The 17,794-nt window shown below is 43.3% G+C and overlaps 1 protein-coding gene and 1 long non-coding RNA gene across 3 annotated transcripts in view; both read right to left on the bottom strand.

Annotated features, from left to right (window-relative positions):
* Positions 1-220: 220 nt before the first annotated feature.
* LOC148642166 (uncharacterized) lies at positions 221-3,336 on the bottom strand. The gene is made up of 2 exons (XR_015929678.1): positions 2,499-3,336; positions 221-310 (listed from the first exon to the last, which is right to left on the bottom strand). It is a non-coding gene; the product is annotated as an uncharacterized LOC148642166 (long non-coding RNA).
* An 8,661-nt stretch (positions 3,337-11,997) lies between these two features.
* The window catches only part of pex14 (peroxisomal biogenesis factor 14), an 83,949-nt gene continuing 78,152 nt past the window's right edge, over positions 11,998-17,794 (bottom strand). The window contains exons 8-9 of one of the 2 annotated variants that reach the window (XM_088617511.1): positions 16,916-17,010; positions 11,998-14,517 (exon numbers count right to left, since the gene is read on the bottom strand). In XM_088617511.1, the coding sequence (XP_088473637.1) occupies positions 14,052-14,517; positions 16,916-17,010 (561 nt within the window). In that variant the 3' untranslated portion in view covers positions 11,998-14,051. The remainder of the gene's footprint in view (positions 14,518-16,915; positions 17,011-17,794) is intronic. The other variant, XM_088617512.1, reaches the window with a different exon arrangement.

Below are 17,794 nucleotides of genomic sequence, written 5' to 3'. Positions count from 1 at the left end.
GGTGCAGGCCTCACAGGTGGGGATGTGGCTATTGGCCACAATCCACCCCCCCCAGGTGACCGGGCCCAAGAGAGTCCCTGGGGAATATCTCCCTTCATTTTCCTTAGCGCGCTTGGTTAATTAACTAAGACCGCTGACACTTAGCTGGGCTAACACTAGAGGTCAGTACTTCTTGCCTGTGGGTTCCAACACCAACCACAGAAAAAAACACAGCCATAACTTGAATTAAAAAACATTTTAATAATAAGCTCCAAAGAGGGACTCTGGCATGTTCCTCCAGGTAACCGGGTCCTTGGTTCGTTGCCACCGTCTGAAATGACATGGGGGGGGGAGGGGGAGAAACCACAGGCTCATATTAGTGGACCAGTGTAGACGTGAAGGACACCTTTTTTCCTTTTTCTCAGCATTGAAGTGTAAAATGTCTGTTTCCTGCTCATTTTACAAAGGAGGGGAGTGGACAAGGTTTAAACTTGCTACTCATATTATTTTGCTTACTTGTCATGGCAACAAATGACTTTTTCAGTAGCAGAAATGTCTATACCAGGCAACTCAAAATTTAAAACAGTCCTAGTCGTTACTGGCATTTTCCACAATTAAAAACTTCAGCAAGTAAGAAGATTATAAAATGACTAATCTTGGATATATGTTTCAAAGTTAAGACTACACAGTTAATATTAATTCTGACAGAATGAAATGAATTGTTCAACTCTGGGCAAGAATAAAATTAGTTTGTGGTCTTCATCTGCTAACACACATTTTTTACAGAGAGCAATGACATTTTTACTACCTGTTAAAACAAGTAACCTATTGCAGTTTCTGAAAATTAGGCAAGAAATGTGCCATCACACCCATGAGACCTTCCCCGTGCAGGCTGGAAACCATCCAGTGAACCAATTCAGTAGCTCAAAGGTAGTTCTTTAAGTTTTGTGTGGTCAAAACTACTTTAGTCAGGTAATTCCCAGCCTTCACAAGCCTGTGATCTGTGTGCACACTCAATATAATGATAACTTCGGACTTTCTGTGCAAAAAAAATCATCAGTGTTAAACATTTATATGGAGAGTCTCAATTTGTTTCAAGCATTATATGACATAAGAAACAGCAGTACTGTGGGAGTGCGATGCATCTTAATTAACCAGAAGTGGCTATGACCCCAATTTAAACCAAAATGCAACCTCACTTCAGATAAACGTTCATCATTACAGACTGTATAGTTCCGCCCTACCAAGTCCACAAAGCAAAATACCTTCAAGCCCATCTCATTCCCCCAACCAGTAGGTGGCTAGGGCCATCACTGCTGACAGCCACAGGTTTTGATTGAAACCTTCCTTGATCCATGTATGCAAGATAATTTTGCATTTCTTACTTTCTTGTAGTCTTTTGACATTTGCTTAAGTCATATTTAAGCAGCATGTTATTTTTATGCCTACATTTTAAGCAAAATGTATTCAAAGTGCTGGGCCTGTGCCTCAGATACTGTACATTAAAGTCACAATGTAGATAAAGTTGCTCAATAAATGACCTTTACCTGTATGCCTGCATGCCAAAATCCAGAAAAAACAAGCAAATCATGTGCATTGCACAACTAGTTTGAAGCAGATCTGTTTGAGACTTTGCTGCAAAACCCTGTAAAAATTTTAACTACTTACGTACAGAGTATTTAAATACAAACTACAGTGCTGTCAGCACTACACAGCCTGCCTGCATTGTGTCCATGCTTCAAATGTGAACGTAGTAACTGAAAAATGTTTTGTTAAAAAATCTCGGTACAAATCAGGATTACATTGACATATTGGGGCTGGGTAGCTACAGTGTAACCACCAACAACAACAAAAAAACAATATTATACTAAAATATCCCTGGGAGCCAGATTCTCTTCTCCAATATCATTTGCACAGATGAGTTAAACTGATTTTATTTTGTCTCAGATGGAGGGTGATGAGAGTGGAGATGGTCAACAGAGATATTTTAAGAAGTCTCTGCAGCAGACAGTATATGAGCAGAGAACAGATCGCAGAAAACAATAGGATATATGGCACTTTAAGGCATGGAAAATCTTGTATCAGCAGAAAGTTCCACTGATTTTAAACAAAGGGGACATCTGAATGACCTGAAGTATGAGGTGAATAAAGTATGCTTTTGTGCAGTGATCTTATTGACAACAAGAAAAATCTGAACCAGAAAGGTGAGACTACCTGAATAGCTATTGGAGGCACTGCATATGGTTCAAGAAAGCATCTCCTAGATCTAGCAAACCTGAAGAGATCCAACAAGGAAATCCCACTTAACTGGTGCGAACTCTACAGCGGTCTGACAGCTGTCACACAGCCCTCTCTCTTTTGTCACCAACCAGACTGAAGAATCAGTAAGGCAAGAGCTTTGGAATTATAAAAGATTAGCAGTTTTGTTTTTCCACAAAACAAGATAACCTTCATGAATTTCCGGCCCCTCAAGGCCACATACATTATTCCACATTGTTAGGGAATATTTCTTGTCTCACCTGTTTGAGAAGGGCTTGGGGAAACACTTCTCTTCTCTTTGTGGTGAATCTGTCCGTGGTGGCAGACTGCAGGGATGGGCCACCCAACACTTCCCACTCCCTGAGAGGCAAAAGTAAACAGGGGGGAAAATTAAGCCAATGCTTCTTGCATACTTGCTTATTCTGAAACTGAATTAATACTCAACTCATCATGCCCTCACCAGAGAAAAACTTGTTTCCTCTGAAAAATTAATAATATTACCACAAATGTAATTCAGCCATGGTTGTCATACCACTTCACGTGTCTATTTCTTTTTGTTTCCATTAGTGTGGTATACTTGGATGGCATTATCGTCATGAAAATTAACGTTTAACCAACAATATTCCATTCCCACTGATCACTGATCAGATGGTGGTATAGCGCATTACAATGTGTCCTGTGTCTGGGCACAAACACATCTCAGTATAGGACTTGAAAAACTGCTAATCAATAACGGTAACGTTAATGTCAACTCTTTAATAATTTGTAACATGAATTTAAGCTAATAATAAAATATCTAAAACGTATACCTTGCAATGTTGTTGCTAACGTGTTGAAACAATAAGGATATACAACTTCCCTGAAAAAAAAACGTTCTAGTTTATCCAAGGCTTAGTTAGAATTCGATTTTAAAGTAGTACAGCACGCCATCAATGTGTACTACATTACCACAGTCACAATGCTAATATTAAAAAAGCTGACAAAAGTAACAACTATACCCGTTTGTTAACGAAACGACACAATATGAGCAACACATCTAGTTCAAAAACAGCTTCACCAATTTTAATTAAATTCATGAGCATTAAAAGTGGAAACGCTGACTTACCTTGAAGACAAAAAAAAACGGTCTTCTCTCCATAAAAATCGTTCCTTAAAACGGCACCGAAAACAACGCTAGTTCGGATTTACATGGGGGGAAAAACGTACATGCAGCGTACTCGACAGGAACATTTCTATCTGGCAACAATAAAAGAAAAAAAACACATACATGAAAAATATTCGATTTACAGAAACGCAGGCCTACTCGATCCTCAGCGGTTTGGAAAAGCCGCCATCTTGTGCCCAGGTGTTGCTGATTTGGACGTCCTCTCACGCCGCCCCTCGTAACGGCGAGAACCGCAGTTCAATTTTACTTTGTTTCGCACTGGCACCAAATTGTGCTACACAATTAACAGTTACGAAATACAAAAGTGTACAATTATTGTCAACTAAACGTCTCGGAAACGGCGCCATACCATTTCTATGCACACTTTAGACTTGCGCTCTCCACCAAAACGAGTTTCGAAACGCTTTGCGTTAGGGGGGGGTCTTCAAGAGGCCTTTTGGTTATAGAAAGTCCCAAACACCCACGGAAACCAGCTTACGAGAGCTGTACTACTTTGTGCAGTCATCTGTTACTATGATTTAAAGCCAGCATATACTGTACGCAAGCTTTATTTCTGATACGCTAACACTATGCCCTGTACGAAACTGTTGTTGAAGGATTTACAAATATATTTTCTCTACCGCCTCACGTACGTAATGCGCACGTTCGACCCGATCCTTAGTTGTATATACTGTATATATCAGCTAAAAATCATAAATGAACAGTTAACCCCTCTTTAACAGATGACATAGCCTATCGTTTTTTTTCCAGCGACAGGAAAGTTGCTGTTGCATAGAATAATGTTTTGTCGTTTCCATACATATTATTCTTTTAAATAAAATTTTGGTTAAACTAACATCCTTTATGTATGGTAATAGATTCTTGAATCGTTTGTAGCCTTACATAATGTCCGTATTTCTGATCGTTTATGGGACCACATGCTGCGAAGCGCAATTCACACGCTTCTTTGTAGAGACTGAATAAAGCAGAACCCATTACGCACGTCTACAGTGCATAAACATTATACTGTAACTCATGTCAACGAATCTATGCCTTTACTACAGTAACCAAAGACAGAGATCAAACACCACTGAAAGCAGCACAGGTGATGGCTTAAAACACGCATTTAAACTTGAGCTTCGCTAAAGCCTATAAACAAAACAACAACTACATTCTCTATAACGTTAAAAAGTGATTTATTTTCATCTCTTCAACACAGAACACTGCCAGAGGAGACTGAGTGAAGTATTCAAAATCCTCTAGCACACTGACAAAGTGGACTGGACTCGACTAGACTCTTCAGAATCAACAGTGAAACATGACCTAGAGGACACAAGTGGAAATCGGGAGGAAGTGCACAGGAGGAGTACCACTACACAAAGGATTGTGGGGGGCTGGAACAAGTCAACAAAGCTGATACACTGGCTTCTTTCAAGAAAGGGCTGGGTAGGATCCTTGGATCCATGAGGTACTAGTAACCAAGCGAGCTGGATGAGGCAAATGGCCTCCTTTCTTCTATGGTATCACACGACACAGGTGAGCCACAGACTGACAAGCAGGTCATCATCATACTCAGCAGCACCGGCAAGTTTTCTGTTGTGGTCGTGTCCACGATGTTACAGCATGAAAAATAAAAGGAGAGGGATCAGTGCAGGGGTCAAGGACTGAACTCCTGCTCAAGAGAAACCTGAACGCAGTCAGTGGAGTTTGTACTTCAGGACGTGTCTGCACCAGCGGGCCCAAGGCCTTGTGGAAGCCATGTGGTTCCTAAGCTCGTAAGCTTGTATCAGGAATGCCGCCGTGCATTCAGTGTGAAATCCCCTTATTTTTTTCTTGTGAAACTTGTCAGTATCAGGTTGAGCTCAGGAAACGGCTGCCAGAAGATTTATGTTTGAATTTGTTAGTCAAACAAACGTAGTTGTAAATGAATTCAAATGTAAATCCAGAGCCGAGCAGGCAGATGATATAGGTGTTAAAAACAAAACAAAACAGGAATTTTCCATAAAGGCGATATTCCAATGACACAACAGCTCCCTCCGACTTTAGCGGATGTTTAGCGTCACCTTCATCGCCTTTGCATATCCTTTTACGCTCAGCTATTTACTCAGCAAACCAGGTTGTATTCAAAATTAGAACCATTCCAATTTTTCCCTTCCAATAAAATGATGATATGCGTGTTGTTCCAAAATATGGCTGATGTGTCCTATCCTAGTGGTATTATTTGTAGAAAAGCTCTCTGTTTGAAGGCAGCTGGGATCTGTAAACTATCAATGCACAAACTACAAATAGTTACTGAACTGGTAAAACTAATCTTATGGCTCAAAAGCATTATACAGATAAAAGGTATATTGTTCAATATGCTGTGTATTTGTCTTAGTTTTCTATGTACTGTAGGTTGGGAGATATCATTGCAAAAATTCCACATGCATAAAACTGATACATTGGCTCACTTTCAAAACACATCCTGTAGCTGAATATTATATGATACTTGTGTTTGCACATAGATGATACAGAAGGTGTATCTCAAACTACAGGAATGGAAAAAAATGAAAGAACAAAATCTTTGATAAGAATGTCAAGACCAATGCAGAAAGTCCTTGAAGAGAAGGAAAACTTAAACATTTTTAAAAGGGTGGTAATGCTAAATTGGTGTAAATTTTCCAACGCAATGTGTGTCCATTTTGGATGAGGACTACAGTGTTAGCTACAGTATAAGAAGCAATTGTCCACAAGGTTAGGTGGTTACCTGCACATGTAATCAAACCTGTACAACCTTAACTCAGCTTTTCTGTTTATGATTAGCAACACAGAAAATGACGTGTGTTTGTTTTTTTATCAGCTTGTTTCATATAAAAACAAAAAGGACTTTATAAGCCCTGTTATACATTATATCAATGTCAATACATTAAACAAAATAAAGGATATCCTGCATGGCATTATGGGCATAGTGTCTTGGCCTTACTTCCTAAACAGTCGTGTGTTTGTCATGTTTGTCACTTAACTGGAGCTCATTCTTTGTAGATGCAGTGGAAAATACTTTAAAACGAAACATCTTGGGGTGAAGATGGTTTAGGGTTGACCACATCTTTCGAGATTAAAGGCTTCTAATGGCCTTGGAGACTTCCTCCTACCTGCATGTTGCTGGAAACAAATACTCAATCATGTCAGACAAGCTCACCAAGATGACAGCGAGGCCTCAAAGCAAGATACACAGTTAGCCTTTTACTGTATGTGGGAAGCAAATCTACCCACCTACCTGTTACAGCTGGCTGAACCAGGTGTTTTGATGCGCCTTCTGGAGTGTGTCAAAAATAATACAGGAGCATTTTTACTTTGCCAGCTCAGGTAGATGACGCCCTCCTGGTAGGAGGTCTTGCAGCCAGCAGGAGAAATGAAGGAAACCTTCCTCTGAACATAGAGTTGTACAGTGAGCAGTGAGTTGAACAGTCCTTATATGCTTATTATGGGTCATTTATTTGCATTTATAGTTGACACTGACAGTGAAGAATGATTTTGCGCATCAAATCACAGATTGTCTGTCAGTGCAACAAGCAAAATTGGGGCGATTCCTTTTTCTAGTAGCAGATGATCTACATCAAACGCAGTCAACAGAATCAACAGAACAACAGAATCCTGTGAAGAGCCACATAATAACATGGCCTGTTCTGGTGTTGCAGCTGTGCCCTTTGTGAAAAGGAGAGTTAAAACAGGTGTGATGGGGTAGAATTCTAATCCTCCACATTATAGTTGTTGATCACACACAGTCACCCACACTTGAAAGTCTGTAATTTAATATGGAATACATCAGCAATGTGACATTTGCCGCATGGAAAAGGCAAAGCTTGGGAAGATTTTGACGATGCTATTAATAGAAAATGTGCATCATCAACTGGGGGTTTTCTGTTACAAAAGGAATTTTGACACGACTGCAGCTCCATCCAAAATGGGTGCTAAGGGCCCATCCAGCGATTCTGCGGGTGTTTTTAGGAATACAGGAATAAATGGATTGTGTTTCTCCAGGGACGTGTTCGCAACAGGGTCATCCCTTGGAGGCTGGAGAGCCATCGGGGAGCACAAAAACACACACGCCCCCAGCTTCGCGCTGAACACACACACAGGCCCCCAGCTTCGCGCTGAACCGGAGCACCTTCCAAAACAACAACTTTACACGTGGCAACCCGACAGCGAGGGAGAGGGGGCGTCCTCGTTCCTGACAGGGGACCCGCAGTGAAAACAAGCAGCACGGAAACAGGAGCTGCCCAGCCATGAGCTGGAACCGACACCCTGGCTTCTTCTGAGGAAGGCCATCAGGCCATCCGGAGGGCCCAAAGGCCCTTGAGTGCCTGCGACAGCACCAGGCGGCCTACGTTTTCAATGGGACTTGGCAAGACAGAAGTCGGAAGGCTGCTGCGGAGGCCCGTGTGTGACGGGGACGATATGTCAATCTCAGAACACAGAGCCAAACGAAAGGCAAGGAAAACATTACCTGTCGCTGGAACCATAAGAATGACTGAAATGGGTCTGCTGACCTGTTCTTTCACTGACTCAACCTTCTCCCTCTCTCTGTCTCTCTGCAGCATGCTCCAGGAGCTATCCTGATGTCCTCTCTGATGGTTTGTCTAGCTCACAAACATGGGAAAGTGGTGCACCTGTTGCTCTAGCAGAGCCTCCACAGCTTCACGCTGGCCGGGAGTGTCGGCAGAGCCGAGCTCATCGATTCTGCTCCTTGCAGACAGGGTGTGGCTGTTATTATCGAGCCATTATGCTTTTTTTCTCTCTCTCTTGCCCCCGTTACCTTCACAAAGCCTCGACCGGATCCTCCTGCTCCACCGGCTCAAACAAGCCTGTGCCCCCCGACTGCGGCTCCGTGTCTCACGACAGTGACGACCACATATTTGTTGAATTCAAACTTGAATGTAGGCCAGGGGCAGCTTCAAGAGAGTGTTGGAGGAAACCTGATGCTGCCTGATTGTTGCGAGTTTATGCAACAAGTAATGACAAAGTAGTTTATGGCTTTCTGTGGTCTTCCATGCCAGAAGCTGAAGCCATATACAGGCAGCTCAGCTCCTCATGTTCACAGTAAAGGATGGGGGTGTGTAGGGGTTTGTGTCACCCTAGCCTTTTTGTTACTGTGGCGTGTTGATCCCCGATGAGCTACCTTTCACATTTGGGGCCCGAGTCTCTGAAGCAACGGCCTTGTAAGGTGCAAAGACTGAACCAAACTTGCCGAAATTAGTAACAAGCCTTTTCTTCCCTCAGCATGAACAAAATAAATCCATCCACCCTTCCTCTAACCGCTTCATCTAATTCTGGGTCACAGGGAGCTGGAGCCTGTCTCCGCAATCAACAGGCACAGGGCAGGATACAACCTGGACAGGATGCCAGTCCACCGCAGGGCACATACAGTACAGACACTTTACACCAGACCAATTTTCCCAGAAGCCGATTTAACGACTAGCTTGTTTTCGGACTGTGGGAGGAAACGGGAGCCCCCAGGGGATACCCACATGAGGAGAACATACAAACTCCACGCAGACGGCACTTGAGGAATTGAACCCAGAACCCCAGCACTGTGAGACAGCAGTGCTATCCCCCACGCCACCATGCCACCCACGAAGACAGCGCATTACTTTCACTCCTGGAACTGTCTCAGCACTGTCACACTATTTTCACTTGACTGGTAAGAATTCTCAAATGATAATACTCATACTCACTCATGCTCGCTGCCCCTCTCCTGACTCACTGTTTTATCAAGGGGACTCCGGGAAAATTTCGTTTCTCCGTTCGGGTGAAGGTGGGCTTTGCCACAGTGTACCAAACGTCAGCATGGCACCAGCTGGAATAACCAACCGGCAATAGTTCATAAGAAATAACAAGAGCCCCGAATTAGATGTGCTGAGGGTGTGGATCGAGTAATTTCAGTATGGTGACATTTGCTTTAAGCAGCCTGGTCCAGGGGCAGCCCCTGGGTCACAGGGCGAGCAGGCTGGGAGCCCCCTGCAGGGTGAGGAGTTAACCAGTTAACCAAGGGGCAGCTCCACTGAACAACTTGGGGACGTGAAGATGGGGTGGAGGAGGATACTTCACTGTTTAAAAGAGGGGTTTGTTGATGGTAAATATTCCTAGCGAGTAATGACAATGGAAATCTGGGACAAATAAGGCTTGGTTATTGTCATCCCTCCTAATTGTAAGGACTTTATTTAACAGCAACATTGAACTACTTGGCACAAAATCGCCTTCACTTTATCTTAGTATTCTAGGAAATAAAAAAAAGGCTCACAGGTGTAGGGTGAATAATTCTGTGCCTCTTGTCTTTTGTAAAGTGAGGTAAAAAGGTTTTCACTTCTTTTTTTTATCACGGACTCAAAGATATGATTGTAACATGTATACGTAAGATTACCCAAACTCGCCATCTTTCTCTCAGCTGACTCCGTTCATTCACAACAAGCAATGGAAAGAAATGTTAGTGATTTCCTTTTTTTTTTACAAAACAAACTTAAAAGACCCCTTTAACATTTAAGGTTCTGCTTTTCTCCGTTTGTGGTTTTATTTCCTTTTGTTGTCAGCTACATGGGCTGCAGCAAAATAACCCGTGAAATGAGCGTAGGGGAAGATGCAGATATAAAAAACAAGATTTATTGCAGATAAAAATGACCTTGGTAACAGAAAAAAAAAGTAGGCACTTTGCTCACTTTCGACGTCTTGAGGTTTGCTAGTGGGAAATGCCAAGAAAGTAATGGAAATTCAGGCTGTTTTTTTCTCCATTTATTGCAAAAATGACAATTTTGTATTAGTATTTTCTCTGATTCAAATTTCGCTAATAAAACTAACCACCACAAAAAGTTTAAAACAGTGTAAGTAACTACTTGAATTACTATTTCTTAATATATATAGCTAACCCTGTAAAGAGCCAAAAACAAAAACAGAAACTGAGGTCATGCGCCGCAAAGGATTTGATGTAATATTGCAATGTAATATATGCTTGTCTATAACAAAGACTGAAGTACCTCAGATTAGAGTCCATTTCTAGGCTGGAAAGAATGCATGGAGGTATGGAAATAACAGATGCTAAACTTTGCCTCCAGGGTTTAGTTATGGACTGCCACCATTAAAGAACAGTGCAGTTTTCATACTGATCTTTAGTATTGCACACTGCATAGGCTGCAAAAAATAAATAAAATTTCCCACGTGCAAAGGGTGTTCCTTTTCTGAAAGGCGGAAACATACGTTTAATCTCTAAATCATTTTTTATTTGTTTCATGCAATTTTTAACATGTCACAACACTGAAAAGGAATCAGTAAAATTCACCACTGTATGGCCAACACAAACTGAAAAATGTAGTAGTCTCTTGTCACATTAAATTGACTATGGACAGCCACACCTGGTGATCTGGCAGGGGACGGCTAAATACCCTATCATTGATCAGTGGAGACACTCAGCCTTCTAACCTGCTGAGTGCTCAGTTGAGGAGAACAATGCAGCTCAGGCCACATCAATACATTCTCCTATTGAGTGGTCTACGTTTAGCAGTCAGATTGATGAGCCTAAAGCTTTAAACTCCCTTGGTAACGCAAGAGACATGTGAAAAGCCAAACTATGCTTTTAGAACGTTTTGGTTCTTGAATAAGAACAGTTGCTGTTTTTAATAACTACAATAGTTCCCCCTTTTCAAACAAACAGCACATAGAGGATTGCCCATCCAATAATATATCAGGTCCCTCCCAGCCCCCCTTAAAAATGTACAAAGAAATTAGAAATTGCATCAGATGGGGGCTTTCTGAATGAGAATGCACAATATATCCCACAGGGCACTAAATGATGTACAAGTGCATTTATTACAGCAGCCCCAATAAATCTCAGGTAGGACTGAACTCATGGGAAAGGTTAATGGATTACAAAGGGATGTGGTATCGAACCATCCAGAAGTTTATACACCACATCAATACATCAAATGCTATTGATCATTTCGTCCCTGACAGATAAATTAAATTCATAAACTTGATAATGCACTGGAATATTCACTCGCCCTACTTCATTTTTTAAAGGGTGTCATTTTAGGCTTATTGAGTCAAATAGTTTTTTTTTCCCAAGAACACTGACAAATTCAGTAAGCATTAATTTCAAGGAGAATAAAATGCCAGTATACCCATCCTCTGTCGGAGAAAGAGGCTAGGAAATCCGTCTTCGAAATAAACCCTCAAACTTGAGATGCTACAAATATCACAAAAGTGTACTTTCTTCCGAATTCATGATGGCAGTGTGTTTAATTGGAGTCATACAACCATTTATTTTCCTTGTGTGCTGTTTAAGCTTTAACTGATGTGGAAAACATTCTGTCGCCTCTCACTTGGACTCTCTGCCTTGAAACTTCCCCTGCCAACAGAATGATGTTTTCTGCACAAGTATGACAAGACACTACGGCAAAGTGCAGTGAAATCAGCTTGCTGTCATAAGCTCTCAGCACCACGATTTCTTTTTCATGAATTTGTGTAACTCTACAGATGATATCATGAGTTTACAAACCACGTATCATGATTTTCTATAGAATAGTTGCAGTTGCTATTGTTACTATTGTTTGCAACAGAAACAAAGTCTGTACTTCAAGCATGTGGTGTATTGTGTTAAACCAGATTTATTACAATTATATACATTTTCTTTAGATATCAGCAGTTATACATAGTCACAATTACCAGCTGACAGCTTTCAGTTAGAAATCATACTGCAAAGAGAAACGCAGAGTTGTAAAAAAGGAAAACCGGACATTTAAAATCTCCAGCAAGCATTGCATTTTAAGCTGGTAACAAATTTGTGCTAACGTTTGAATGTCAACGAACAGCTCCTGTGCAAGGTTTATTTTTCAAGAAGCCTGTGAACGCTATCCAGGCAGGTTCATATCAGTCACTATCTCACTGTTGTGCTTTACTGTGTGACAGGTGAACTCTGGCAACAGCTGGACACATATGTCAGCCACACACTCATAGACAGGGACCTGGCTTCTGGGATTGTACATCTTATTCTGCTCTTTTTTTTTCCAGATTACTCATCACCATTTACACAATTGTTTTTAAAAAAAGAAAGTGTCATGTCTCTAAATTACTCAGTGGGTTGACTGAGCAGAAAGGCAAGAAACAGTTTCCGGAACAAAATACAGGTTAGCACTTGTTTTAAAAAAGGAAACAAATGTTGTTTGACCAGTGCCTGAGCTGCAGCAGACTCTTCCCTCTTAATGCCTCAAAGTATTTTACCCAGCCACCTCCAGCTTTTTCCATGAAAACGATTTGTTAATAGCAGAACAGATACTGTACTTCTCACTTGAAGGATCTTCTTGTCAGCTGGGTGAATGAGTAATTTCATTAGTGAAAAATTCATACATTACTCGGCACTCACACTGCAGACTGTCTTCATTCTCTTTTCTCCTGCCCCCATGATTTTCATAGGTAAGTCCCAGTTTAAGGCAGAAGCCCTAATTGCTGCTTGTGAATCCATTGTACTACAGTTTAACGACAAAAACGGTGGTGCATGCTAAGATCATTCACAGTAGGCGGGCAATATAATTTGGACTGGAGGGTCTGTCATGTAATATAACAGGCTTTCAGTATTAGATTTCAGATTTTTAGCCTCCCTGACATTTCGTGTTGCATGAACTAAAGCATTTGTTATTTGTTGATCATTAGATTATTAACACACTTCATACACGAATCAGCAATGCCACCTGAAACTGAGCAAATGCACCAGCCTGAAACGTACCGATTTACTGCGCACATACAGAACAAAACAGAAGGCTAAGGAAAAAACTTCACCTTCCTCCAGGGTTTGTGGCTCTGTCCTTTGTAACCGTATATTCCTTGACTGAAACCAAGTGATTATGAAACTAATCCAAGTTTCTATTTTAGTGAATGTTAGAAATAATCGTAACGTTCAGGAGTTTCCTAAGCGCCTGATGAAGCTAGCACAATACCACACTTTTCTTCCTGCTACGTCTGTGGGGTGCCAGGTGGTTTGTCCAGCAGGGACAGGCTATGAAATAAACTGAAATGAATAAATCTCACTTACTGAGATAGCTGACTTGGTTGCACAAAAAACAGCTTTTAAGCAAGCACAGAAACATTGGTCACCTAGTTTGTGACCTGGTGTTAAAGTGCATTGGACAGGGTTGTCGATATTCTACCTCTTTGGTGTCCAAAATTACTCACTGTAGCTCCCTGTTTTGAAAGAAAACAAATAGTCAAACTACCAGATTACCCTAACAATTTGGTTATGCATTAATGTAGTCTATAGTCACTATGTTCCGTGTAATGTCATTCACAACAGTTACTGGTTTTTCATGTCGGTCTGTTTTGCAGAACTCTGTGTCGAGCGTAAGCAGGGAAAAAATAAAAGGGCCAGACTCTGTGCTGCTTTCATGTAGTCATCCTGTGCTCTGAGAAGATCCACAAAGAAAAACCTACTGGCCCAGCCATGCAATAATGTTGCACCAATCTGCGTGACGAAAACTGAAAATCAAGCCACATATTGTACAGGACACTGCAGATCCCCGGTCCGGGACCTGCAGTCACGCATGTTTCCAGCCTGCCAAGATGCATATTATATCATACAGAGAAATCATAGAATCAGAGGTGTCGTAATGGCAGAGGACAAAAAGCGATTCGGGGAGGAGAAGCGCGGCACTCAGTCCACTTCGCTCTCGTTGCTGGCCCCCTCCGGGCGCCGCAGCTTGTCCACGTGCTCGTTGATCTGTCCGTCCCCCCCTCGCCGGTCCTCCGTCTGCACGGGGAGGGGCTCCTCTTCGTCCACGTGGCTCACGTCGTCGTCATCCTCGTCGTCCTCCTCCTCCTCCTCCTCCTTCCTCTCCTCCTCCCCCTGCACCTCCATGCGCACCTGCCCCTTCACGTCCAGGGGCAGCTGGCCGGCCAACGGCCCCTCGCCGGCCAGGGCCTGGCCCCCCGCCGGGGCGCCCGCGGGGCTGTGGCCCTCCTTGACGGGCGAGGAGGAGGCCGACTCGTTGCTGACGGGGGAGATGTCGCTGCTGCTGTTGTTGTGGTTGACCGAGGGGGAGCTGCTCAGCGTGGCCGGCTTCAGCGGGATCTGCCAGGACGGGATTTTGGGAGCCGAGGGAGACGCGGGGAACTGCCTCCTGGGAGAGGGAAGGGAGGAATCAAGACAGAAGGGAGTCGCTGAGGTTCGCAGGGAAAGCTTGGGACGTTTTCAGGAACCATTCTGGACCAAAACGCTTTTTTTGGTTTTGCTCACACTTTCAGAACTAAATCCTCTGCTTATAATAGGAGTCACACAGCATCAGCATGCAGTAGTGACTAAGGACCGAGGGATAAAACTGCTGTTCCCCAAAGAGTCACCAACAATATCTTCCTTTAATAAAATCCAGCGACTTGTGGATTACTGACAAATGCTGCGCTGTGTGAGCTTTGCTGCTCACGGAACTACTCAGGATACTCTCACTTCCAGGATTCTGGTGGAGACGGGAATTTTGGTCAAAGGGAGGCAGTGTGCACATAACTGCACTGCTTTTTAGGAAGACTCAGGTAGATCAAGCTGTCCACGCCTTTCACTGCCCATCCCTTATCCTGGTGCGTGTACAGTATCAATGTGGGAGTGCTGGTCCTAAACTCTCAAATCTTTTATTACGACGGAATCATTCAGTCCGTTCTTCTATTTTCCCTTCTGTGGGACCCTACTGGTCAGCCACCCCGCCCCAGGCACCCGCACAGAGCAGAGGCTTCGCACTTCAGGCCTGCTCACAGCTCTAACTGCAGTCTTTTCAGGTGCAGGCAGTGTCTTGACTTCACCAGCAGAACAGGAAGGGAAAAAAAAGGCAGCGGTGGGAGTTTCCATCACCTCAGCATCTCTTCACAATACAAACAAGATGATGCGCACATTATTCATTATCATCATAAACGCGATCAAGAAATTTAATTTGCCGATTTTGTTTGCTCCCACATTATAAAAAATGCATACTCTCAGTTTTTCAAAAAGCACTTAGCCACGCTGGAAAGGAACAGTAAATTCATTCTAATGACAGCACTATCCCCCCCCCCCCGCCCGCCAACCAGCTCCCCCACCCACACTCACACCCTGGGGAGTATTGGTGGGGGGGGAGGGCAGTTCTAAACAAATTTCGCCTACTTTTATCACCCTCGTGGCAGGCTGTTTGATCAGGGGCGAACCATGCTTCAAGCACACAGACTAACAAAACACATACAAAACCAGAACGCTATCTGCTCAGAGACGGCTCAGGGGCGTCCTCGCTCTCCAGCCCCGCTGGCGGCGAACGCGCATTTGTATTGCAAAGAGGCTGCTGGCGAGGGAGCCTGGGCGCCACGCGTACAGCACGCCACCGGCTCAGGTGAAGCGCTGTCACTCAGATCAAAGAGTGCCCCCGCAGGGCCCGTGTGCCCTGCCCTCTAGTGCCCTGGAGGAGAGCCAGGCAGAAGTGCCCCCCCCCCGCCTCCCACAGTGTGCCTCGCCATCCCAAAGACTGTCCCGTGAAAAAGCGCCACAAGCTGACCGGACCGGCAGCGCTTTAAACTACCAGGAAACGAAACGAAAGCTTTACAGTCACTTTCTCCGCTGCTGTTGCTGCTCCTGTCTGTGTGTCCCTGGAACGATTTTTTTTCTGACGACCCTTTACTGCTGGGTCCAAGTTTCAGCGCCTTGTCTTCCCCTTCCTCTCGGAGAACCAGCTCATTTTAAGAAATTCACAGACAGGTCGAGGTTAATTCTGCCTTTCACAGGAATTACAGGATTGAAACAGATTAACCTGAGGAAACATGGAGATGTATTCCCAAGTTGTCTCCAGTGTGATGTTAACCCTTGATGACTGTGCTAGAGTTTCTGGCAGCTATAAAAGTGAGCAGCGCAAAGGCTTATGATGAAGCAGGGGAAAAAAAAAAGTGGGCCGAGAAATTAATTTTAAATAAACATGTAAAACAACCAAAACTCCTGTACCCGAGAAGCGTTGCACAGAATGCTTTAATCTTCCATGATTTTTAAGTGTAAACGATTGCTTAAAAACTTCATTTGCATGACGAACATAGGATCAAATGAATATTTATGAACGTTTAAAACTGCATACATTTCAGGAGAGCGAGAGGCAATGATCTGTCGTGCGCAGGTTTCTTTCTGTCTGGATGAGAGGTGCAGAGGAGTGTTATTAGACCTGAGCCTGGGTTTAGCTGCACAGGGAAATCAGGCTCTAGGCCTGGCTAACAAGACCAACGGCAAGAGAATCTTGTGCAGAAGGAAGCTAACGAAAACCTGTTGTGCTAAACAGGTAGAACTTGCAGTTATCAAGATCGCTAGAAAAAGATTAGATCACTGCATGCTCGTTCTGAATTCTTCTTTCAATCCTATCAAGTTAATCAATGCTTGCTCTGTGTGTTTCTCACATACGCTCATGTATCACTTGATATTTACTACATTTACTGTGATATGATTTCTGTGATTCCATGTGTGGGAGTTTCAACACCAACTTAAACCACAAAAACAAACACAACAACGCAGCTGTCTGTCAGTACCTGCTTAGGAGAAGCCCTTTCAAGGACACAATCTCGGCTTTCAGCTCGTTTATGGACTGCGACTCAAGCATTCGGTTGGCTGCAGAAGATGCCTGCTGAGAGAAAAGAAAGAAAATGTGGGGGTTATGTAAAGTTCAGTAAATTGTGTTGCAGAGCAGACGCATTTCCTTTTACACATGAAACACTGGAACATCAGAGCCAACTGCACCGACACCCAAAGTACCCCTCAAGAATGCACACATGCTCTGCTTTTCACCTGTTTGCATAAGTTAGTTACCCGTCAGTGCCTGCAGGTCTACTCAGCAAACAATCACCTCTCAGCTTCCCTGAAGGTTTATTTTTAAAAAAAAAATTGGAATGAGAATTCCCAATTATTTTTTTATTACATGCCCACAAAATTGGGAATCGGCACATTTTCCAGTCCCTTCCTCCCTGGTCCAGTACTGGGAGAGATAATGTTAATAATAATAATAATAATAATAATAATAATAATAATAATAATAATGTTTAATAATAATAATAATGTTTCTTTATTAGCCCTGTACAATTTCTTGCATTAGGAATTCGTCTTTTCGCATATCCCAGCTTTTCTCCATGGAGACACAGACACACAGACAGGGAGAGAAGCTGGGGGTCAGAGCGCAGGGTCTGCCATTGTACAGCGCCCCTGGAGCAGTTCGGGTTAAGGGCCTTGCTCAGGGGCCCAACGGAGTAGGATTCCTCTGCCGGCCACAGGATTTGAACCGGCAACCTTCCAGTCACAGGGGCAGATCCTTAGCCACAGAGCCACCACTCCGCCCTCAAATGCACACAGTCTCCGCTGACACGCCCTCCTGCAGAGCGGCTCAACATCTGACAGACTGCAGGCTCCACCGTGCC

The sequence above is a fragment of the Lepisosteus platostomus genome, chromosome 23 (genome assembly GCF_059453375.1).
Source record: "Lepisosteus platostomus isolate fLepPlt1 chromosome 23, fLepPlt1.hap1, whole genome shotgun sequence".
Classification (NCBI taxonomy): domain Eukaryota; kingdom Metazoa; phylum Chordata; class Actinopteri; order Semionotiformes; family Lepisosteidae; genus Lepisosteus; species Lepisosteus platostomus.
The sequence above is the reverse complement of the archived record's forward strand: the minus strand, read 5'-3'. Positions and strand labels throughout refer to the sequence as shown.